At 36.8% G+C, this 24,711-nt stretch overlaps 1 protein-coding gene across 1 annotated transcript; it reads right to left on the bottom strand.

Moving 5' to 3' along the window:
- Positions 1-1,034: 1,034 nt before the first annotated feature.
- TOC64-V (translocon at the outer membrane of chloroplasts 64-V) lies at positions 1,035-23,597 on the bottom strand (the record flags this gene model as incomplete). Its single annotated transcript, XM_086430014.1, has 13 exons — positions 1,035-1,504; positions 2,450-2,519; positions 4,215-4,266; positions 4,357-4,484; positions 6,058-6,258; positions 6,378-6,512; positions 15,990-16,158; positions 20,047-20,191; positions 20,376-20,558; positions 20,888-21,013; positions 21,471-21,595; positions 23,088-23,240; positions 23,335-23,597. Coding segments are annotated over 13 exons (1,833 nt in total), but the record flags the coding sequence as incomplete, so codon positions are not given.
- Positions 23,598-24,711: the final 1,114 nt, after the last annotated feature.

Below are 24,711 nucleotides of genomic sequence, written 5' to 3' on the forward strand. Positions count from 1 at the left end.
GTAGCACTTGAAGATGACTGGTTTTAAGAAGAAAAATAGTGTTTTACTAAGTTTTGGTTCAAAATCTTCCATGGCTTTTCTTTTGTACTTGAAACAGCTTTGCATGTACCTTTGTACATAAAAAATAGCTCCTCCCATTATTTATGGCCTGAAAGTTGAACCTAACAGCGATCTCTAAACCTGTGTTCTTCCAGATTCAGCATCAAAACTCCTATACATGTTTCGAAAAATCTCCTTTCAATCAAAGTATGTATTTGAAAGACTCCGGAAACATGCCCATCTCTGTTTGCTTTCCAAACAAGCAAACCCTCACTAGAGACTAAAAGAGTGCTTCTCTTTCTCAAAAAGATGCCCATCTCTGTTTGCTTTCCAACCCAGTAAACCTTCACTAAAGAGTGCTTCTCTTTCTCAAAAAGATGCCCATCTCTGTTTGCTTTCCAACCCAGTAAACCTTCACTAAAGAGTGCTTTGCTTTCTCGAAAACCTGTGCATTAACGATGAAATGAAATAGAACAGCTCAATAAGACCTTATACTAAAGCTAAAGTATAAGACATTGTAGAAGAGGATAGACTTTTACTCGTCTCCTTGATGATTCTGCATATTTCAACCTATATATAAAGGGGATGGTTCATCGGACATAAGTATAAACATATGTAAAAACAATGGTTTTTCAAAATATGGGTTAGAAATTCTGGGTTGAGCTGATTTTTTGTGGATGATCTCTATGACGAGAAGATCATCCTCACAAAAAAATCAGCTCAGTATGAACCTTCTAACCCCATCAAAAGTGATTTAGAATGTGGACCATCGATTTTTACCAATAATTAGAAACCACTTTTGATGGATTTCGAAGTTTCAGATTAGGTTGATTTTTTGTGAGGATGATCTTCTCATCATAGAGATCACCCTCACAAAAAATCAGCTCAATCCAGAACTTCTAACCCATATTTTGAAAAATGATTGTTTTTACATATGATTTTACTTATGTCCCATCAACCGCCCCCATATATAAAATCTCTAAAATGAGAAAAAAAGACACTAACACCACCAATCATCTCAGTATTAGTAAGAATAATAAAAATAGATACTAGAGGTAAAATAAACGTTGGTACATTCATATTGATCCAATACACCAAGAAGATTAACAGTTTCTGCAGACCAATCATGCAGAAAGCACCAGACATATTGGATCTTGATCTCAACCAATAAATACAGTATTATGCACACTTTTGGGATTGTTCGTCAACAGCCGACATTTATCATGTCCCTCACTCTCAAAATGCCAAATGTGTTTCCTTCGATGTAAAAAACTGCTGCGTCGGAACAACCTTGTTAGGCAAAAGAAAAATGGGTAGGTCCCACACAGCTTCTCACACTGAATTCTCTATCATTCTGACAAATGTTCTTGACACTCCAGAAATCAGCTCACCAGTTTCCTCAGTCTTTTCTCTGCAAGATTTGCAACCTTGTTTTGTGGTTCAAGAACTAGGGCATGCTTGAAATCTGCGAGTACCAAGAGAGGAAAACTTGGGTTTCTCAGAATATATCATAGAAAACCACCCACGTTGCAAGAAGAAACAAAAGCCTTGGAACAGGCACAAAGTCGAACATATGACCCAAAATCTTTATCGATCTGAAATTAGGGACCATTAGTATCATGCTAGATCACGAAAGTCTGTAATTTTACTTGATCAAGAAGCTGCACCACATCAAATATTGAAAGAAAAACTGATATTGCCTCCAAATTAGTGATTGGCATGAACGGGTTGTACTTCTTTGTTTATGTCAGTTATCCTACTATTGTTTTATAGAGCTTCAAAATAAGGTATAAGTGTGTTCCATGAGTGTGCTATGTTTCAATAATATTTACCTAGAAAGAAAAAAAAAACTTCTATAGAAGTAGAGAAATTGCTACTGTTTTAATTAATTTATTTATTTTATATTCGGGAACCTGAATTAGATGCTGGCACTATTATTACTGTTTAAGTGCCAAGAGCAAACCTGCACTAAAAAGGCAACTTGTCAAAATTTGGCAAAACCAAACATAATTAGCAAACAGGTGCCCATCCCGGTAAGGCCTCCACATGTTCATTATCATCCTTCAAATAACATAAATGGATGGGAAACCTAGATACAGGAATCCAGAGACCTGAAGAAAAATTCACTCTCTCCTGTTAAGCTTATAAATCAACTACCATGTATCTTCACTGCTAGAAGACTGTAATATGTCACTACACTTTCTGCTTCATTATGACACAAAATAGAATAAAAAATAAAAACTCAAACAGAATATTATCCTATTTTTCGGGATAAGTTACAAGATACATTTCAAAAACAACACAGATATTTGCAGTTGAAAACATAAAAACTATCTTCATACACAATGCAGATTGATATGGGCTTAAATTGCAAAAGATATACTTTAGTTGTAAAACAAGTCATTCTCACCCTGAGCAGCATCTTTATAACATAAGAGCATTTCTCTTGCCGTTCCTCGTCTTAAATACGCTTTCACATTCTGTAAAAGGAAATGGAACATAATTAATAAAATGATTATCATACAGATCCATGTTACAATGTTTAAAAAGATGTCAATTCTATGCATGTGCCATTCAGAAATCTTGCTGAATTTGACTTTCTTTTTGTAGGATCACAACTCAAAACAAAACCAAGCAAGAAGATAAGAAAATGTGGAACTGATATCAAGGAGCAAAGACGTCTTAACAAAAGTCACCAAGACACCAAATGACTAAGAGTTTAAAGCACATCTTAAGTACCAGGATTCCATATGAGAATCAAGAACCTTTGCCGAATTTGACATTTGCTTGAGTCACAACTCACAACTAAAAACCATATCCAGATAGACTGAGTGTCTGTCCCTTTGAGCACATTGAAAAAAGGTAAAGTTCACATGGGTCACTGAAAATGGGGCACATCCTCCATAAGAAAAGACTATATTGGGTCAATCCTACCTGAATGCATTCATCGCTGAAGTAATTGCTAATGAAATCTTATGGGGAGTGCTGGGGTCCAAGCTATAATGGATTCACTGACGTTTTCAAGGAGATTCATGATCGCATGCAGTACAAGGGAAGAATCATTTTCCATTTCGATGATGTAGTAGGTTATGAAGACTTGCCAACAAAAGGATAGTGTGTCGATGCTCTCATGCACTAGGACTTCAATTTGCCTCTCCTGATGTACTACTTCAGGTTTTATATGTACTAATTTTACAAGATTTTTTTATTTTATTTTTTTGCGCACAGAACAGTCAATTCGGGATTTCACAGAATCCCGAGATTTGATCGATTGCAAGACGTCACGTGTACTGAGGGTTTCCCTAATGTGGGTATTTTTGTAAATTGGGGATGTCTCAATACACGCATTGTCCTGCAATTGGTCAATCCGGATACTGCGAAATCCTGAATTGACTTTTCTGTGCGCAAAATAATTTCTCTAATTCTGCTCCCCTTGGTTTCCAAAATAAAAATAAAAATTGCTCTCTTTCCAAAAAAAAACATAAAAAATCATTCCCTTCAATACTTTACTAACAAAAACAGATCAAATAATAGAATTAATAATAAACCAATTCTATGCATGCCTTGAACATAAGTAGCAAGGCAATCACCAGTGAATCAATTGTAAAAAAATAACTGATAAAAAAAAAAAAAAAACAAATCATAGAAATTTATTTTAACTCATGAATCTTATATTTATAGAGAGATTCTATTGCCACGTCAACTTTTGCCAACGCCACCCAAATTCATATGTAAATCACCATAGAATTAGCACACTTCGGGGGTGGCATTAGCAAAGTTGGTGTGGCCTCCCTATTTATATATATATTTTTTTGTAGGAAAGAAAGGGTAAAAACATTTTAGGTTACATTTCAAAAAAGACAAGTTTCCTTGAAATACTCTGGTTGTGAACTACGAGTCAAGTATCATTATGATCAAGGTGGTTTAGAAGTAAAATTTGATTCGTTCGAACATTTCTCAATTAAAACACCTCACCACCCTAAATCTCCCAACACTAGGAAACAAATGGGTTTAGATAGTTTTAGGTGATTAACAAACACACCGATCAGATATATTATTAATTAGCATAGAAACCAGATTAGAGAGTACGGAACAAGGTGCACAATTTAAAAAGTAAACTTCCAACTAACAGTAAATTAATTCCCAGCAAGCTAACTTCTAAGATAGTGTTTCACCTTCTTATCAAATAAAATTGCCTGACTGCAGTCTTCTTCAGCTTGCTGAAAGCTGCACAAATTGAAATCAGTTGGAAATGGCAACTTCAAAAACAGCAATTAATGGAAGTATCAGTTAATTTATCATCAAAACATATCATACCATCCAAGTTCTAAATAAGCAGCTGCCCGATTGGAGTAATAGGTTGAATTTTCATTATTCAATTTGATCGCCTCGCTATAGTACTTAACAGCCTTATTCCACTGCCTTCCCTTAAATGCAGCGTTGCCCTGAAAAATTGAGATGGTAACCAAAGAAAAAATGATGTAAGAAAACCAGATACTCAGTTCAAATAAGGTGCTCATGTTCAGAAGTTTCAGTATTCCTTTTGGGAAAATGTAATTTCAGTAAGCTACCCTATACGCACACTCGCTTGTTTCTAGTTTCAACCACTTGTACAAAAGAGCTTCAATATTAAAATTGCTTCGTTTCTCCTCCTCGTTACCATTAAAAACAAAACCCTGCCATTTCTTTATCCTTATTATCCTGTACAAACCGTGAATGGTAAAAATCTCTGAAAGCCACAACCCATATAATAGATAGCAAAAATATCCCAGCTACAAAAGTTATCCAACAATGACCTTGGCAATGTCCACCTCATCCCAAACCAAGAGTAGAATGAGTCACACACTTCCCTAGGCAACGAATATTGGAGAAGGAGATGATTCATAGATTCTCCACTGGCTTTACCCAAAAAAAAAAAAAAAAAACCCTAAATTCATATCTTATCCAAATAGATAGTCCAGGCAAAGAAAGCTGTTTCAAAAGGAATTTTTGAACCCCACACTATTGAAGCTGGAAAACCTAGGGCCAAAGAGAAAGATCATATTGAGAAAACTTAGTATAGGCTCCAAGACCACAATCGCTTGCCGTTAACCATATTGAATAGCAATGGAGGTCTACTTTACAGTTCAAATTTCTCCTAACACGAACTCATAGGATAAAATCATCACCATTCCAGATCGTGAAAAGCTGCACTTCATGTGTTCCATTTTGTAGGAAAGAGATCAAATAACAGAAGTCCCTTCTTTAGAAGAACCACTCCACACCACTTGTCCTCCCGAAAGGATCTTTCTTACTTTTCTTACTTTGAATCCAAGGCCTTTAGCAAAAGCTAAATACCCATCAATGAGTAATGAAACCTCTCCAAATGTTGCAGTCATATTAGGCTGAGTAACTTTATTATCCAAGTCAAGATTTATATTTTCACACGTAGTCAATACTAGCCACCTCCGAAGACTTAGATATGGTTCATTTCAAAACATCCATTTTCCAAAGGAGCCACTCATAATTTCAAGGTTTTATATCCTCAGACCACCTATTTCTTTGAATAGAACATTGTTTCCTAATCAACTAAATGTCAATTAAAACCATAGATAAATTGAAAAGGTGTATTTGACCATGCAAGTTTCTCTAAAAAGCCCACTGAGTTCAGAATATTAACCAATGCTAGTTCATCCATTCAAACAAACAGAAGCTGCATATATCTAGTAAAATTCTCACTCCAGATATGGTTCACACATCATCTTCCTTGACACCGTCTTTCTATTGGATCAGTTTGCATGATAGTGTGTTTCAAAACATAAGAGTAGCATTATTTAAATTACTATACCATACATATACAAAGATGAAGTGGATGAGATGCCAGAAATTCCACAAGACGTTGAGACTTGAGAAGGAATAAGCTTTGAGATTCACATGAAGAACATAAAAAAGATTTACATCTGATAAACATTGTGTTAGATATTCATTTGAGAATTTTACAAATTAAACAGATTGACAATAACAGGCTGAAGAACATACTTTTTCTTTCAAGAGTTCCGAAGTATCCATGTTCCCGTTGCTGTCTGGTAGTGGTAATGAATTTGAGGCAATGCTGACTTGCTCTTGAAGAGAGGAGTACAAATCCAAGACAGTATCGAGGAGAAATTTATCTGCTCCATGAACTGCTATAAATGAAACAGAGATGGGACAACCATTGTGCTTTCCAAGTGGAATACTAACCTGACATTGAGAAATAACAAATATGATAGCCATAAATCTGCTGAGTTAAAATCTATAACAAAATCAGATGGAAATTCAAGTAAAAAATAAGCAATCAACAGAAGCTGACTCTAAAATACCTGACAACAGCTGGACATCCCTGCAATGCTTAATAGTGCAAATGCTCTATCATGGAACTCAGTGGACAGACTTTTCTTTGAGTTAAGCATTAATGGAAAATCTGGAATTGTTGGAATTACTAATATTCCATCATCCTGAAATAGGGGAAAAAAAAGATGATAACCACCATTTAATGAAAAGACAAGGAAAAATAACCACACCAAATATAATTAATAAAAAATGTGTTTCAAAAGGAAGTAAACTGCAGAACCAGACATTATGTGTTAAATAAACCTATAGGGTTATTTTAGTCTTTTCACTACTTAGTTATCTTATGTAATATTTACATAGCCCAATTAGGGCTAATTAATCTTAATTAAGTTTTTACTCTGTTTCAACTTGGTATCAGAGCTCCATCGACCTTCACCTTCTTCCTCTTCTACACCAAACTCAATCGATCATCTCTACATAAAAACAGCACCTTAAAACCCTTGTCTTCTTTTTATATCACCCCTACGGGGGTTCTCTGCAGATACTTATGCGATAGGGATGTTGCGATAAGGAGTTGAAACCCATTCAAAGCCTGCGATCAGGCTGTAGTTGTAGCAACGATGCTGTATTAGCATCGTTTGAACCTTACGATCAAAGCAGTGATACCTGTGATGACCTGCGACACTCATGTTAGGTTTGAACATTACGACCCTCAAATCTGCTGTTTTAGGCATAGAGACACCCACAACAGCATCGTACAAGTCTTACGACGCTAGGAGGCTGCTGTGTGAGCTCTGCGATTACAATAGGAGTATCGTTCTGAGCAAACGACACCATCAGGTGGCTGATATGCCTTGTGTGACACAAGTGGGTGGCTGTTTGAGTTGTTCCTTATCACAACAACTGGTTTTCTGCCCTCTGCGATTGTAGTAGGTGGCTGTCTGTTCTTCGTATCACAGCAGCATGTCAATATTTGCTATATTTCAATCATCGTAAGGGTTATTTGGAATACCTACGTGAGGCTTGTGATTACAGCAAAGTGCTGTTTGGGACTGTTCTAACAACAATTTTATCTATTTTTTATCGTGTATTGTCACCTTTAGGGTGCTGCGGTCACTTTATCCTAGAGAGTCGTGCCCTTATCGTACTTGAATTATCTTTCAACTAAAGTACTCGGATTATTTGATGGCCTCTGAGACTTCTTCCTCCTCCATCACTGGTAATAGTAATGGATTGGGTGGTTCTTCTTCCCACTCAACTGACTTCCCCGATATTCAAATTACTACAGTAAAATTAGATGGTCCTAATTATCTCCTTTGGGCACGATCAGTTGAAATGTTCATTGGAGGGAAAGGGAAGATCGGTTACCTCACAGGGGCGGACAAACAACCTGCACAGACAGACAGTTCTTACTCCCATTGGTTTGCTAATGATTCTATGGTCCGCTCTTGGCTGGTTACTTCTATGCAACCACACATTGCGGCTGGCTTTATGTTTTCTTCAACAGCAAAACAAATATGGGATTCTGCAAAGAGCATTTACTCACAACGTCAAAACAACGTCAGAATTTTCAACTTGGAGCGTGAGATTTCTCGTCTTTCACAAGGAGACTCTTCAGTTACTACCTACATATCACAGCTACGTGCTCGGTGGGAAGAATTGACTTTTTATTCCTCGTCCTATGCTTGGAAGGACCCTCTTGATGAGACATTATATTCGTCGATTCTGGATAAGAATCGGGTTTTTCAGTTTCTAGCTGGTCTTCGGGATGAGTTTGAGTATGCGAGAGTTCATTTATTGGGTATGGATCCATTTCCGTCTCTCCAGACAGCGTATTCGTATGTTTTGGCTGATGAGAGTCGTCGTGCGGCTGTCCTACCTCATTCTTCGGGAGATCACTCTGCTATGCTTACTCGTCTATCTTCTCCACAACCCCCCAGTGGATCTATGCCTACCCGTCAACGACATAAGTGTGATCATTGTGGAAAGTTAGGTCATGTGAAGGCTCGATGTTATGCACTTCATTGTCATCCTAATCAGCAACGTAAACAGTCTCAACGATCTTCAGCTCATATAGTTTCTCAGCCGACTACTGATTCAGCACCTCTTTCCGTTACTACATCAGACTCGATATCTCTATCCCAAGCAGAGCTTGACAAGTTCAGAAAATTCTTCAATCAGATAGAGACTTCATCTCAGCCAGTTTCTACCTTCGCTCACTCAGGTACCTTTGCATCTGCGAACAGTGTTTCCACCACTTCCTCACCATGGATCATTGATTCTGGTGCCTCAGATAACATGACCGGTATGTCATCTCTATTTCAAACCTATAATGTTTGCTCTGGTCATCGCAAGGTTCGCCTAGCTGATGGTTCCTTGTCTTCCATAGCTGGTCAAGGTCTTTTACCTGTTACATCCTCTATATCTTTAACTAACACACTACATGTTCCTCAACTTACTACTAACCTGGTGTCTGTTAGTAATCTTACCAAAAACTTGAACTGCAGTGTAACATTTTATTCCTCTCATTGTGTCTTTCAAGATCTGGAGTCGAAGAGGACGATTGGTACTGGACGTAAAGTGAATGGATTGTATCTCCTAGATGTTCCCGGCTCCCCTAGCACCCATTCTGCTATTCAGCTTAGTAGTTTTAGTAGTCTATCTAATAAGGCTCTTGTAATGCGTTGGCATTTACGCTTAGGCCATATTTCATTTGGATATTTGAAACACATGTTCCCTAATTTATTTCATAATAACAATGTGCTTGATTTTTCTTGTGAAACTTGTCAATTAGCTAAACATGTGCGTTCTTCTTATCCTATTAGTATGAATCCTACTACACCTGCTATGTTTGAGTTAATTCATTCTGATGTGTGGGGTCCTTCCCTTATTACATCCACTCTTGGTTTTCGCTATTTTGTCTTGTTCATTGATGATCACAGTCGTACCACTTGGGTTTATCTTATGAAACACAAGAGTGAGGTTTATGGGATTTTCAAGCAATTTCTTGCTATGGTTCACACCCAATTTGGTCGTACCATCAAGACCTTCCGTTCTGATCATGGTACTGAGTACACCTATAGTGAGGTCCTGAAGCTTTGCTTAGAATCTGGCATTGAGCATCAAATGTCCAATGTTAAGACCCCTCAGCAGAACGGCCGTTCAGAAAGAAAAAATCGTCATATTCTAGAGTTAGCCCGTGCCATTTCGATTGGCATGAACGTGCCCCAATCCTATTGGGCTGATGCAGTTCTTACTGCTGTTTACCTTATTAATCGGACCCCCTCCAGTGTTCTTCAGTTTGTCACACCCCTCTCTAAGCTCTCTCCAGATCGTCCCGTATTTCCACTTCCTCCGCGTGTTTTTGGGTGTCTGTTTTGTTCAAATTCTTGATCAAAATCGTTCTAAACTTGACCCTAAGGCCGTCAAATGTATCTTTCTGGGTTATTCCTCTACCCAGAAAGGATACCGTTGTTACCATCCTCCTTCTCGACGACGTTTCATTTCTCGCGATATTTCTTTTTTTGAGCATACTCCTTATTATAATGGGTCCGTTGGTATTCAATCTGAGTGGTTTCCTCTAGATTCCCCTGATGATCATTTTCCTTCTTTATTTTCCCTTCCCTTGCCTGTTCCTCATTCTCCACTCTCTGTCAGTTCATCCTCTCCTCCATTGCAGGTTTACTCTCGACGTTCACGTGATACTACCATAACTTCTATGTCCGACCAGCTCGCCTCCTCGCCTCCAGCTCCGCCTCCGCCTCCGTCTGTTCCCTGTGATGATCGTCCTATTGCCACTCGTAAGGGTAAGCGCACGTGTACTTATCCTATTTCCAATTATATATCTACCTCTGCACTTTCACCCTCCTATCGGAGTTTTCTTGCTTCTGTTTCCGCTGTTTCTCTTCCTACTACTGTTGCAGATGCTATTGCTCATCCTGAGTGGCGCGCAGCTATGATTGAAGAGTTGACTGCTCTTGAAAAGACTCAAACTTGGGAAATTGTGCCTCTTCCGCCTGGACGGAAAGTTGTGGGTTGTCGCTGGGTTTTCACGCTTAAGCATAATCCGGATGGTTCAATTGCTCGTTATAAGGCCCGTCTGGTGGCCAAAGGTTATGCTCAGACTTATGGGATTGATTATCAGGAAACTTTTGCTCCGGTTGCCAAAATGACCACCATTCGCGTTCTCCTTTCAGTTGCTGCTATCCGCGGATGGCCTCTTTTTCAGTTAGATGTCAAGAATGCTTTTCTCAATGGTGATCTTCAGGAAGAAGTCTATATGATCCAACCTCCTGGGTTTCTTCCTTCTGCTTCTCCTACACATGTTTGTCGTCTTCGCCGGTCTCTTTATGGTCTGAAGCAGTCTCCTCGTGCTTGGTCTGAGCGCTTCACTAAGGCCATGCATCAGTTTGGTTTCCATCAGAGCTCTGTTGATCACACTTTGTTCTTACGTCACTCCCACGGTAAAACTGTTGCTCTGATTGTGTATGTGGATGATATTGTTCTTACTGGTGATGATGCCGATGGCCTTACCGAGGTCAAAACTTACTTAGGCCGTCAATTTGAGATTAAAGACCTTGGACATCTTCGCTATTTTCTGGGTATTGAGGTTGCACGGTCCCAGTCTGGTATATTTATTTCTCAGCGTAAGTATGTTCTTAACTTACTTCGCGCCTCTGGTCAGCTTGGCTCTCGCCCAGCTGATACTCCTATTGAGCAAAATCACAGGTTGGCTGATTCTGAGGGGGAGTGTGTGTCAGATATTGGTCAATATCAGCGTCTTGTGGGAAAATTGATCTACTTGTCTATGACTCGCCCTGACATTGCCTATGCTGTTAGTGTTGTAAGTCAGTTTATGCACTCGCCTCGAACATCTCATCTTGCTGCTGTTTATCGTATTCTTAGATACCTTAAGGGATGTCCTGGTCGAGGTATTTTATTCAACAATCATGGTCATCTTCGCATTGAGGCATGGACAGATGCAGATTATGCTGGTTCAGTGACTGATAGGCGGTCTACTTCTGGGTATTGTACTAAAGTCGGTGGTAACTTGGTAACTTGGCATAGTAAGAAGCAGGATGTGGTTTCTCGGTTGAGTGCTGAGTCAGAATACAGAGCCATGGCACTTGGAGTATGCGAGTTGTTGTGGCTCAAAATCTTACTAGCTGATTTATGTATTCCAGTGCCGGTCCCCTTCTTACTATATTGCGATAATAAATCAGCTATTAACATAGCTGCAAATCCGGTTCAGCATGACAGAACGAAGCACATAGAAGTTGATCGTCATTTCATTAGAGAAAAGATAGTTTCTGGACAGATTTGTACTCCTTTTGTTCCTACCTCTCAACAACTTACTGATGTTCTTACTAAAGGTGTTAGTAAAACCGCCTTTGAAGATGTCTTGTCCAAGTTGGGCATTATTGATATCCACGCACCAACTTGAGGGGGAGTGTTAAATAAACCTATAGGGTTATTTTAGTCTTTTCACTACTTAGTTATCTTATGTAATATTTACATAGCCCAATTAGGGCTAATTAATCTTAATTAAGTTTTTACTCTGTTTCAACTTTATGTCAATGACTACAAAAGAGTACCGTCATTGGTGGGGAAAGAAGTATGGAATATCTGTAAAGTAATGAACTTCTAACTAAGGTCCACACTAATATTACAAACAGGGCTGCAGAACAAAGAGAAAGATAAGTTACTTATTGAATGATATGTTGAACCCACTCCTCTTGTCTTCCTTCCAGTAGTATTTTTTCCAATCGACATAATTTAGTCTGAACCATAATATTTAATCCCAATATATCCACAAAATACTTCCATTTACACTGGGCACGACATGAAATTTACTTGACGGTTTCTTTTTTTATATACTTTGATGGAAATCACTACTCATTTCATGAAATATTTAAGTCAACTATGAACTTTGACCTAAATAATCAAAATTTAGGCATAATAGTTGAAGACCCCAACCGAAATAGAAAACCCAATTCTTGTTTGGAATAACTAAATAGTTAACAGACAGTTTCTTTTTTCACATATTTCGAGAAAAAATCAATTTACATTTTGGGAAATATTTTGATAAATAGTGAATTTTGAACTGAATATTAAAATTTTAGGTATAAAAAGGCAAAATTTTGATCAATAGTAAAGTTCGACCAAATTATTCTTTGTCGAAAAATTATTCTAAAAACATTGATAAAATGTATAAAACTGACAGCAATTAATAAACTGGCAACTATAAGATTTTATAAATACCAAAAGGAGAAAAACGAAGCAATGGAGGCCGAAGAAGCCCCCAAGCAAAAAAGCAAAAGGAAAGACTACTAGTTACACAAGCTATCCCATATAAATATAAAGTCTTCGAAAGAGATCCCAAAGAAATCCTTGCTTAACTTAGCCCAAAAAAACAGCAGCCCTAAAATCTCCATGTACACCATATGCGAGTTGCTCTCCTTGCCCTAGAACACCCTGTTGTTTCTCTCTTTCCAAAGACCCCAAGCAATGGCCGCTGGAAGAATAGCCCAAAAGGTGTCTTTTTCTATTAGAGAAGATATTTTATGCCTACCCTTAGAGGGAACAAGAGATGATCATCTAGAGGTAATGTTACGATTAAATTAAAAACTGAGACAGTCTCAACCGAAAACATTCAGAAATATTCTGAACCATTCAGTGTTTCGTTCAAGTCTCAATTGAAATGGATTTGAACCATAGTGACCATTTCCACTAATATTATGGCTTACTTGATCAAGAAAATCAAATTTACTAGGGTGAAAAGTATGCTCAACAAAGATGCGCATATAATTGGATCAAAATCGTTGCGCTCATTGCAAGTTTCAGTTTACAAGAAATAAGAGAAAGAAAGGAAGCAACAATCAAATGATCAAAAAGAGAGAGAGAGAACACACTCATATTAGATACCAAGGTAGATTTTAGTTTTTATTTAGTTTTCTGTTTTTGGACTTTATTTTTATGTTTTTTGGACTTATTTTCATGTTTATTGGCCCATAGCTTTAGTATAACATTTAGGGGTGGTTTGATCAATTTAGTTTGTCTTTTATTTAAGTTTATAGTGGTTGAAAAATTAGGAGAGAGAAAGTAACGAAATTAGGTTATTTATTTGATATTTTAGTTTGATTAGGATTATTGGATTTATTTTCTTTATATATAGATTGTATTAGGAGTTTTTTTTTTTAACGAAGAATTTTGACGAATAAAAAATGTTTCTTTCAATAGAGTTAGTCATCTACCATTCTTAGTGTGATTCCAAGAAACCCATGGTTTGATTCCAAGGTTTTATCCATCCTTCTCTTTTTTCTTCTAATCTTTATTTTTCTTTTTATTATTTTCTCTTAACTTTTTTGAATTATTGATTTTGAACCCTACAAACCTCAACCTTTAATCATTTTCCTTTTCCTTGAACCCTTATCCAACCCCAACCAAAATATCATAATTTACAAAACTTTGCATTTTACATCTCAATAACCAATTGGGATTTTGAAAATCCTTTTCCTATTGTCGCCTAAATCCTTAACCCAATTCCAAATCCCAAATCACAAATCAAATCCCCTAACCACCCTTTATCTGCATTTTCTTCCATCATCGTCTTGCATCAAATGGGTATCAAAACCTAGGTTCAAGCAATAAAAACAATTAGTAGATCGGTTGAGGGAAGATGGACTTGACAGGCTTGTTCTCAGATGAAATTACAACTATGTTGTCAAACTTACATCAAACATGCCACCATCTGACATATTTTTGTTGTGTTCGTGACCGTATTATAAAAGAAAGTGAAGAATATAGACAACGATGTGAACAATGGAATGAAGAGCTCAGATAATAGAACTTATGCAACAAGTGCAATTGTTGTCGATATTTTAAATCAAAGTGCTAGAATTGGGAGAATTGAGCAAATGTGATCACATTCCATGCGCCTTAACTCAAGGCGAGTAATGAAGAAATCTAAGGGCTTGATTTAAGCGAAAGCGAGATTGACGAGTGTGAAACATTATTATTGGTTCTTGAAGAATATGACAATTGGCAAAGGAAATTGTGGATCCACTAGATCCTTTACTTTTAACACCAATTTTATCTCATGAAAAAGAAAAGACAGATTGGATAAATCAATGAATTATGTCAACTTTGGATCCTGTCAAAAAATGAGAGTCCAAATTTGATTTGATGATTTCAACATCTAGGAAGAGATTAAATTAAAGACTCAACTTCGGGATGAATTAAAGTAGAAGACCCCACCCTAAGAGGCTTTGGTTGAGAAGCAAGCCAAGGTCAGATCACATGATAATTATACACACTTCATATGCTGGGAATTACTATAATTTTATTTCACCAGTGGCAAAATCTTCCCAACCAAAGAGAATTGATGGAGACATCAAAGCTTGAAAGGTAAATTTTAATTTTTATTTAGTTTTCTATTTTAGAACTTTATTTTTACGTTTCTGAGGCTTATTTTCGTGTTTTATTGGGCCATGGTCCTAGTATAATATTAAAAGGTAGTTTGGTAAATTTATTTTTTCTTTTATCCAAGTTTCTAAGGGTTGGAAAATTAGGAGAGAAAGTTACGAAATTAGGTCATTTATTTGGTATTCTAGTTTGATTAGGATTCATGGATTTATTTTCTTTATATATTGATTATATTAGGATTTTTTTAATGAAGAATTTTGATGAATAAAGAATGTTTCTTTTAATGGAGTGAGTCCTCTACCATTCTTGGTGTGATATCAAGAAACCCTTAGTGTGATTCTAAGGTTCTATTCTTCTCTCTCTTTCTTATGATCTTTATTTTTTATTTTATTATTTTCTCTTAACTTTCTTGAATTCTTGATTCTTGAAACTTACAAACCTCAACCCTTAATCATTTAACCCTTATCCGACCCCAATCAAAATCTCGTAATTTACAAAACTTTGCATTTGACATCTCAATAGCCAATTAGGATTTTGGAAATCCTTTTTCTATTGTCACCCAAATCCTTCACCCAATTCCAAATTCCAAATCCCAAATCAGATCGCCTAACCACCCTTTATCATCTTCTTCCATCACCATCCTACATCAAACGAGGTACAACTAACAGTTTGAATACAAGACTTCTAAAAGACAGGTTTCAAGTATGATGGGGAAAAAAATGCTACTTTATCAATTATCTTGTGGTTTTTTATCCCAAAATCAACCATAAAAATAGAATGAATACCGACTATTCAGATCTATCTTCCCCTTCATGGAGATAGGAACAAACAAAGTTGCCAAAGGTATACAGGGACTGAAATAATCTGAAAAATGATTGTAAAAGAACAGAAATGTCTAGTACTGTAATAATATGTCAACGCGGAACACTGAAAATTCAGCAACTAGTTAATTGCCTACTAAAGTTAACAATTTCAAAAGATTTAACCCATTGAACCAGAAAGCTTTCCTACTAACATATGTGACTATTCAAAATTTAACCAGTGGAGGGTCTGCACGTCAAAAACAAAAATCATACTAGTTCCCCAGGTATAAAACTCTCTTCACTATCTCAAATAAATCAAATGAATTTGAACCTAGCAGCCACTTTAATATTAACTAATGGAAAAAAAATATTTGTATCTTCAACAGATAACATGAAAACAAAGAGTGGGAATACCTTTAAGAGACTCTGGAGTGCAGCTCGCATCTCAGTCCTGACTTTATAGAAAGTCTTAATGTTCTCATGGGTGGTGTTAATGGCTGCAAGAACACGAGCAGAGATATCAGATCCTAACTTGGGCTTGACTGTTTTAACCCATTCTTCATGATTTGTTTTGAATTCATATCTGTAAAAAAATGACATCACAGATGTTGGTCAGAATGAAATTGCTGCATCAGTTAAAGCACAGTGCATTCAAGAACTAGAACAGGATGGAAAACATAATCTATTTATGGCCAAAAAGCAAAGGGTAAAAATATAGTACATGAAAAACGAACGAGAGAAAATAATGGATCTTATATTTACTATTATGGCTATTATGTATTATTTCCATAGATTCTCAAAGTGGAGTGACATGTGGGAGGGCCTCCTGTCTCCATTCTTTTTCCTGCTGGTGGTTGAGACTTGGGGTAGGATGGTCTCTAAAGCGTATGAAGATGGAAAAATAGAGGGGCTAAAAGTTAAACAAGAGGGGGCAATGATTTTGCATTTGTAATTTGTGTATAATTCCTTTTTTTTTTGTAAACTGGTCCCAAGAGAAACTTAGATATATGAGAGTATTACTATGGTGCCAAGTCTTGAGCATAGTGGTAAACCTAGGAAAGAACTTTTTGTATGGAGTGCGAGTAAGGAGTGACATCGAGAGTTTTGCCCATGCTTTAGGATGTAAAGCTGGCAAATTCCTCCTTTTAATGAAATTTATACTTATTAAAAAAAAGGATGGTAAATTCCCAGCGTCTTATCTCGCTCTTCCTCTAGGTGCAAATTATGGTTCAACATGGACCTAAGATTCAAGAACCTAGAGAGAAGATTAGCCTCCTTAAAGAAGTGTCAGAAAAAGTGGAAGAACCACCCTAATAAAAAATGTGTTTATCTAGCATGTCGGTGTATTGCCTTTGTTTCCTATCCTAACGAAAAAAGCAATGCTTCAAAGATAGAAATGTTTTTTCTTTTCCCTTTTGTGTGTGTGGTGTGTGTGAAATGGTGGCAAAGATCGCCTAAATCCCATTTGGTCAAGTGAGAAAGGGTGTGTATTCCCAAGAGGAGTGTGGGGCTTGTCTTAAGGGGAATGAGAGGTATGAATTAAAAACATTTTATATGTTCAAGTGTGAAGATTGGGTTATGGAGAAAGTTCATTGTTGAGAATTTGGATGATCTTTGGGTGTGAAAGAAAGTAAGGGGGACCACAAGGATGTTGGGTTTGGAGAGGTATTTTGAAAGGGAAAAATGAGCTTAGCGAAGGTGTTTGGGCTAAAGGTAGGGAGAGACAATATGAGAGTTTGGGAATAATAAGCATTGTGGTAATACTTCGTTGAAGTCTCAAGTCTCTACTCCCTTGGACATTTTCTTTGCCTAACAAAATGAGTCACTTAATTCAAATTCTGGCTAGATGTCTGGGAGACTATCCTTTTGTAATCAGTTTTGTTAACGAGTGCCCTAAAGGCAAGTGTTAAAATGCATTTAAACACCTTGAAAGTAATCATTTGAGAGTATTTTTGGCGTGGAAAATTGTTTAGAGGACATTAAACTAGTAAAATAAATTTTGGAGGTGTATTTAATGCATCTTAAAGTGTGCCCTTAGGGCACAACTAATGTAGGACGGACTATGAAATTGGTTAATCTGATCTATTTAGCAACAAATCAACCAAGAACAAATCTCTCACCAATAATAGAGAAAAAAAACCTTAGAATCACTCTAGAGTTCCTAGAACTCACTTCTAAGATTTGGGAATCACTCACCAAGGTTGCTTATGCAGCCAAACTTAAGATTTTATTCATTAACCACCAAAAAGAGAACAAAAGAGATTATTTATAAGGATTTATAGTTAGGGCATCTATACTTAAGGGGCAAAATTACAGATTTACCGTTGACCTCTAAAATGAACAAAAACGACAAAAAAAGACCCATACTCCCTAACAACTTGACCAAATACCTTGAAACTTTAAAAGAACATAAAATAAGACTCAAAAACATAAAATAATCGTTGGACCCTCACAACTAATATGTAAAAAGACCAAAATACCCTTGACTGATATAATTAAAAAAAAAAACTCATAAAAACTCAATAAACATCACAAGACCCATCTCCATGCCACATCAATGCTTGCTTATTAGTCTTCTTCGTCTTATAATAGGTCTTCTAAGGTTCTTTGAAATTCCCATTAACAACACCCCCTTGTAATTTAGATCTCGTAAGAAATTTGAATGATTGGGAAGTGATAACAAATGCTTCATTGATGAACAATATTTCATTTCTCCAGTTGTTTTTTATGAAGGAGGACAAAACAAAATGATTGGTGTCGAAACAAAAATTTCTCAATAAAATTCCTTGAATTGCTCCCTCATTCAGTATCCTTATTATCAACTTCCAACAGCCATCATTTGAGGGGGTCAAAATCTCATCTAATGTAGCTTTTTGTTGCCTACCCCTGAAAAAATTCCAACAATGAATCATCTAATTACTTGTGTCCATTAGGAGTTTTTGAGATTCATGATGAGTCGTATGGGTTTTGGGTCAATTGGATCATGAAATCCATTTCATCTCCGTCATTCTCAATATTGGTTGATGATCCCTTGCTGATTTCTTTGAGAATTCCAAAGGACTCAAACAAAGTAATCTATTATCCCCATAGTTGTTCAATATGGTGGCGCATAGGTTTTGGTAAAATGATGAAAAGGGTTGTGCCCACTGGTAGATTTGAAGGTTGTGTAAAACGATATTGTCCTATGCTTTTGCACCTCCAATTCGCTGATGATACCTTGATTTTTTTGGACGCTTCAATTGATCTAGTTAAATTATGTGTTGGCTTACTTTGTTGCTTTGAGGCAATATCGGATATGGTTGTGAACCTTAACATAAGTGAAGTGTTTGGGGTGGGGGAAATCAATAACCACCAACCGCTCACATGTTGTATGGGTTATCAAGTGGATTCTTTTCAACATCGTATTAGGGGCTTCTTTTGGAATTGGAGTCCGGATAAAGTTCAGCAGGAAAGCAGCCTGGGGGCTGAGGGGAGGGTTCTGAGGAATAAGCTGAAAGAAGATTACCAGAAGGTTGTAGTTATGATATCTGACCCCTTTACTCTGTGTTAAGGCATTTGGGCTACTCCAAAGAAAAGAGAGTTCCATTCAAAAAGTTATTATTAGCATTCTTGGTTTGTTTTTCATGCAAATTGTACAAGGATTTTAAAGGGGTAATGTTCAGGACCTTTTAGTAAGGTGGGATTCGACTGGTATGGAAGTCAGGTAATTTTTTGTTCTCACCTTGTATTGAGAGGCCTTCACATCTGCCTTTTTTTATTATATAAATTTCCTGTATCTATCCAAAAAAATATATATATGTGGTGCCATCGCATACAACTTATTCGTATATGAGGTTGTAATCAGTTTATAGTTCTGTGCCATTTTGGAATTTTTTGGCAGAACATTTCGATTTCAGTCAAGACTGAAACGAAACATTGATTCTGAAACATTGAATACTTCAAGAATGTTTTGGAATGTCTCAAAATATTTCCATCGACAATGTTCGATTTTTCTCCTGACAGAAGCATTGTCTTGTGTTGCAAGGAACATCTGGGATAATAAAAACAGACACACAAGGGACAATTACTCTATTATCAATAAAGAATAACATTAATCTCAGACCAGCTGCTCAATGGATTCAAACTTTTCAAATTTGTTGTGGAGAGAATGGATTTCAATTTGTTTGATGAAGGGCCAACCTCTTTAATAAATAACTAGAAATTTGCATGAGCCATGCGAGCTTCTTAACAAGTTATCTTACCTTTTTTCCTTTGTTAACTAACAAGTTATCTTACTTTCAACTAAAAAGAAGGATAAATTCAATTGGCTGATGTTCAGGACAGGTCTCTTCAGCTAGTACATAAGTAGCTATGGACCTGTCACCTGACGATACATCTACATGAGGAAGAATGCACAAAACACGTATGTTTCTTAAAAATGATTCAGAAGAGAATTCGAGTAAAAAATAAAAATCGAAGCCATCTAGGGTACCTCTGTAGCAATATCATCACACTAGACAAAGCCTTCAAAGTAGCTGTTCCATGTTGCAGGTTTGTGGATGTTTCACGAAATACTTTTAAGCTTGGTACATTTGAAGCAATATACTGCCCAATATTCACATGCTTTGGTGGCTGGTCTGCAAATCAAACAAGATAGTTCTCAACAAGATCTTAACATCAAGACATCAATAATAACCTTTTTCTAGCAAACTACGAGCGTGATACCCAAACCCGAAGTACATGAATCTCCACACTTTTTTTTTTTCTTAAGTACAAATATCCTCGAAGAGTCAAGTACCAAATAAAGAGATGTGCACTTACAACCAGACAGGTTTTCAGTTGCTTTGCACACAACATGCATCGACTTCTGATTAGGAACCTTAGAAAACTGAAAGCAATCGTCAGCAAAGATAAAGCGTCTTGTCCTTCTGAGCTTTACTGGGGACACTTGTAGTAATACATGACCAACACGGTGTAAAATAGATGGATCTTGTGCAAACCATCCTGAAAGATAGTCAAGTGGAATGATGTTGAATATTAACAAAATGGAGAAAGTAAAAGACAAAAAAATATTCAAAATCCAAAGGGGAGGGGGGGTAATTGAGCCTAAAATGAACTTTCGGTACCCATGAATTTTCCATGGAAATTGTACTTATAAAGTCCCAACAATTGATGACTCCATATCCAAAAAGGATAGAACTAAATCACACTTTTACAAAAGTAATTCTTTCTTCTTCTTTTTGATTCCTATGAAGCTATTCTTTTCTTAAATAGTGTTCAATTTCCAAAAGAGTAAGCCAGTAAAACTAGACTAACCCAGTGAAGTAGCATACCAATTGTGTCTAGACTTGGCGAGTTTGCCAGAATACCAACAGTAGACACAGCCCCGTGAGAAGGTCGGAATCCAAGGACACCACAAAATGATGCTGGAGTTCTCACACATCCAAGCGTATCAGTACCTACACAAAAATAGTTTTCAAATAATCCGGATCATACATAAAATAAACCAAATATGCAATGCACATTTTAGTAGGAAGAAGTGACGAAAGTCTGTTATCTCACAAAGGATTGTATGAACTATCAATATAATTTAATACAGGGAGTTATTTACCATCTTAGCTACAAATTAAGGGGGTGTTTGCCACATGGCACACATTAGAACCATCAACATCTATGAACTGGTGGGGTATGCCATGCAACAAAACCTACAATCTAGTTTAATCAATTCTACTGATGATTCTATGAAACCATTCCATAGAAAATAAACATAAAATATGGTTGAACAAGAGGCTAATTTGGGTATATGGTCCACCCTAATTGATAATCATGGCGGATCAAACCAATATTCTTTGAAATCAAACACAGCTATAGCTCAATATATTTCCAAGCACAAGCATGCCGACTGAGATTCCGTACCAAGAGTAAAGTCAACAAGTTGGGCTGCAACAGCCACTGCCGAACCACTTGAAGATCCTCCAGGGATTTGAGTCAGCACTTCTGGGTTTGTAGGAGTTCCGTAATGCATATTCTCTCCAGTGACACTGCAATTATAATAAATTTTAAAAAATTGATTAACCTCAATAATTTCTAATACAATGCATGCTGGGACAACTGCATGTACCCAAAAAAAGTCTCTATGTCATCAATTATAGAGCATACCACTGGAGCAGATGTAATTTCCTAAATGGAAATAATATCTCCTAGGGATCCAGATCTCAAAACTCCATACTAATGAAACAAATTGTTAGATGCTGTGAGAAGTTAATTCTGCAAACATTTTTTGTCCTTTCTGGATTAAAAATAGGTTGAAGAAGTTCCATCAGAATAATGCTAGAAGGATTCGCCAATAACATAAGCTTACTTTGGAAGACATCATTCTCTCCTTTTTGCTAGACGTCACCATGTCATTTTTACAGTAACTACTGACTAGGTTGAAATCAACATGACAGGAAATTTATTAACAGTAAATATATGTTCCTCAGGAGAATTTAGCTGCCCTAGATGACAAGAAACAGAAAAATAACTCTAGAGCCAGGTCCAAGTAATGTATATCACGATGACTTCAACTACATGCCAAACCATGCGACTTGAAACATTGTTAACCATTCTTAAGATTCTTACCAACGGATCCACTATGAATAATTATGAACCAGGCCACAAGTTCGATAGCAACTAATCCTGTCTTTAATGATCTAACAACATAACTCTGAGTTTAATTGCTGATTCGTTTCAGAGAAGGTGATAAAACATGTTTCCTGCTAAATATAAGTTGAACTAATGAAAATAATTTGGCGCTGACTCACACAATGCTCTTGCTAACAAGTTATCAATTGTTGATGTGGTGATCAGAATTGAGCTTTTAGGGAATTTCATGAGTATGTATGAGCAATATATATAGGGGTAGCGTTCAGTAGCCAACGTGTTGGGAGCCAAAAGATTTCCTATAGGGCTTAAAAGTTTCGGATTTGGCTGATTTTTTGTGAGGATGATCTCCTTGCCGTAGAAATCATCCTAATAAAAATTAGCCCATTCTGAACTTCTAACCCATATAGGACAAAGGCGTTGGCTCCCTAACGTTGGCTGCCGAACAGGATCCTATATATATATATATTGGTCCGCAAGATTCAACTTATTTGAAATTTATAACTTTTGTTTTGGATGGGTAAGCTGGACTTGAATAGTTGAACCCACGACATCAAAGTTGCTTTGCAATGTCTCAAACCAACTGAGCTATTGGGCCTAAAAGCCCTAATTGAAATTATTACAAATCAAACAATCAGTAAAACTAAAAATTCCTCAAAATTTGTCTTGTGGCATGGATTTTACCAGAAACAGAACAAAAAAAATAGTGAAAAAGCAGATAACCAATTCAAAATATCCTCCATTTCGTCATACCCGTCAATTCTTAAACATACCCAGCGTTATAAAATTGCAAAAAAATGATAAAATAAAGATTAAAAAAATTGCATATATAAATTCATTAAAAAATAAATAAATGAAAGGGAAATTAATATAGAACTTTAGAGTTCGCACCCGAAAGCCAATTCATCCATGACTGTCTTTCCAACACAAGTAGCTCCATTTTTCAAAAGCAATGACACCGCCACTGCAGTCCTCCCCGCGGGCTCATGCGTTCTCTTCCAATCCGGATTCCCATACCCGGTCACATAGTCCTTTATATCAAAACTACAAAATGGCATAATTAGAGAGAGAGAGAGATTGAACTTGAGCCGTTAATCTAATAAAATGAAATTAAAAAATATATATATGTAATACAAACATGTCCTTGACAGCGAAGGTAAGACCAGAGAGCGATTGCTTAGCAGCAGGAGGAGGTGGTTGAGGAGAGGGAAGAAGCTCGAATCGTTCGATAAAAGCCCCAAAATCTTCTTTTATATCTGTGATTTTGGTTCTTCTTCTTCTCCTTCTGGTCTCGCTGAGAATTATAATCCCAGCGACGCTGATACCGATTATGATCCAGACTTTGGTACTGGAAACATTAATCTTCCCCAGCTTGATTGATTTTGAGGTCTCCAGCTTTAACAATCACGAACGATCTCTGATCGACTTTTAGTTTTTTTTCTTTTTTTTTCCCCCCGAAACTTTTAGTTGCAGAGGTTTTAGGGTTTAGGGTTTTTGGAGGGTTTTGAGTTACAGCTTCGACAAATGCTGAAAATATGAAATGGCGCAGACTAGTAAATAATACACTATCGTGCGCTTGCAGTGTTTGAAGAGAGAACGCCTGTCTAAATGAGAAAATGCTGGAATGTACGGTATTTACTGCGATTCTCACAAGTCTGACGTGGGATGTGCTTATAACCCTAGATGTATTTCCTCGCGATACGAAGTAAAACCATCTACGGTTATTTATGGATATCCATGTCAGAATTGTGAGAATCACAGTATAGCCTGTGTCACCCCAGCACGACTCGTCCAAATGTATAAGAGGAACCCCCGGGAAAATAATTCGGTATTTATTGGGGTTTCCTTATAAAATGGTATAAGATTTCATCTCCGTACACGTGGATGGTGCTTGAGACGCTTTGTATTAGAAAGCTACTACTGCTGACACGTGGACGAAAGTGAAAGATTCTGGTTGTCAATGGTCGGGTCTGGATCGGATTATGTTTTTTTTCAATAATATATGTTGCAACAATCGTGATAATCTTACTATCCCACGTGACAAACTCAATTGACAACCTTAACATGACAAATTCAAAAGTCATAGATCTACACTTCTCAAGATACTTGACTACACTTTCCCATAAAAAAAAGTGTATCTCAAGGGAATCGTGTATTTAAAGGAGTACAAATCTACTGTTCTTGAACTTGTCACATCAGATAATCAATTGAGTTTGTCACGTGGGTAGTCAGAGTATAACGATTCATGTTGTAATTGTAATCATGATTTTTAAACTTGTTCGAGATCGAGACGTATTGCCCAAGTTAACTCGATATCAGAGCTAAACGAGATCAACTCACAAAGTCATTTTTTTACTGAGAAATGTTACAATTCAATTTATTGATTTGTCTCACGAGACGTCTCAAACGCATCGGAAAACTCATCCGAGACGACTCAATATCAGAGCTGAACGAGATGAGATGAAATACCGAGTTTAAAAATCATGATTGTAATTGTGTTCTTTACTGCCTCTAC

Source organism: Akebia trifoliata, chromosome 2 (genome assembly GCF_017979445.1).
Source record: "Akebia trifoliata isolate Shusen 1 chromosome 2, ASM1797944v1, whole genome shotgun sequence".
NCBI classification, from domain to species: Eukaryota; Viridiplantae; Streptophyta; class Magnoliopsida; order Ranunculales; family Lardizabalaceae; genus Akebia; species Akebia trifoliata.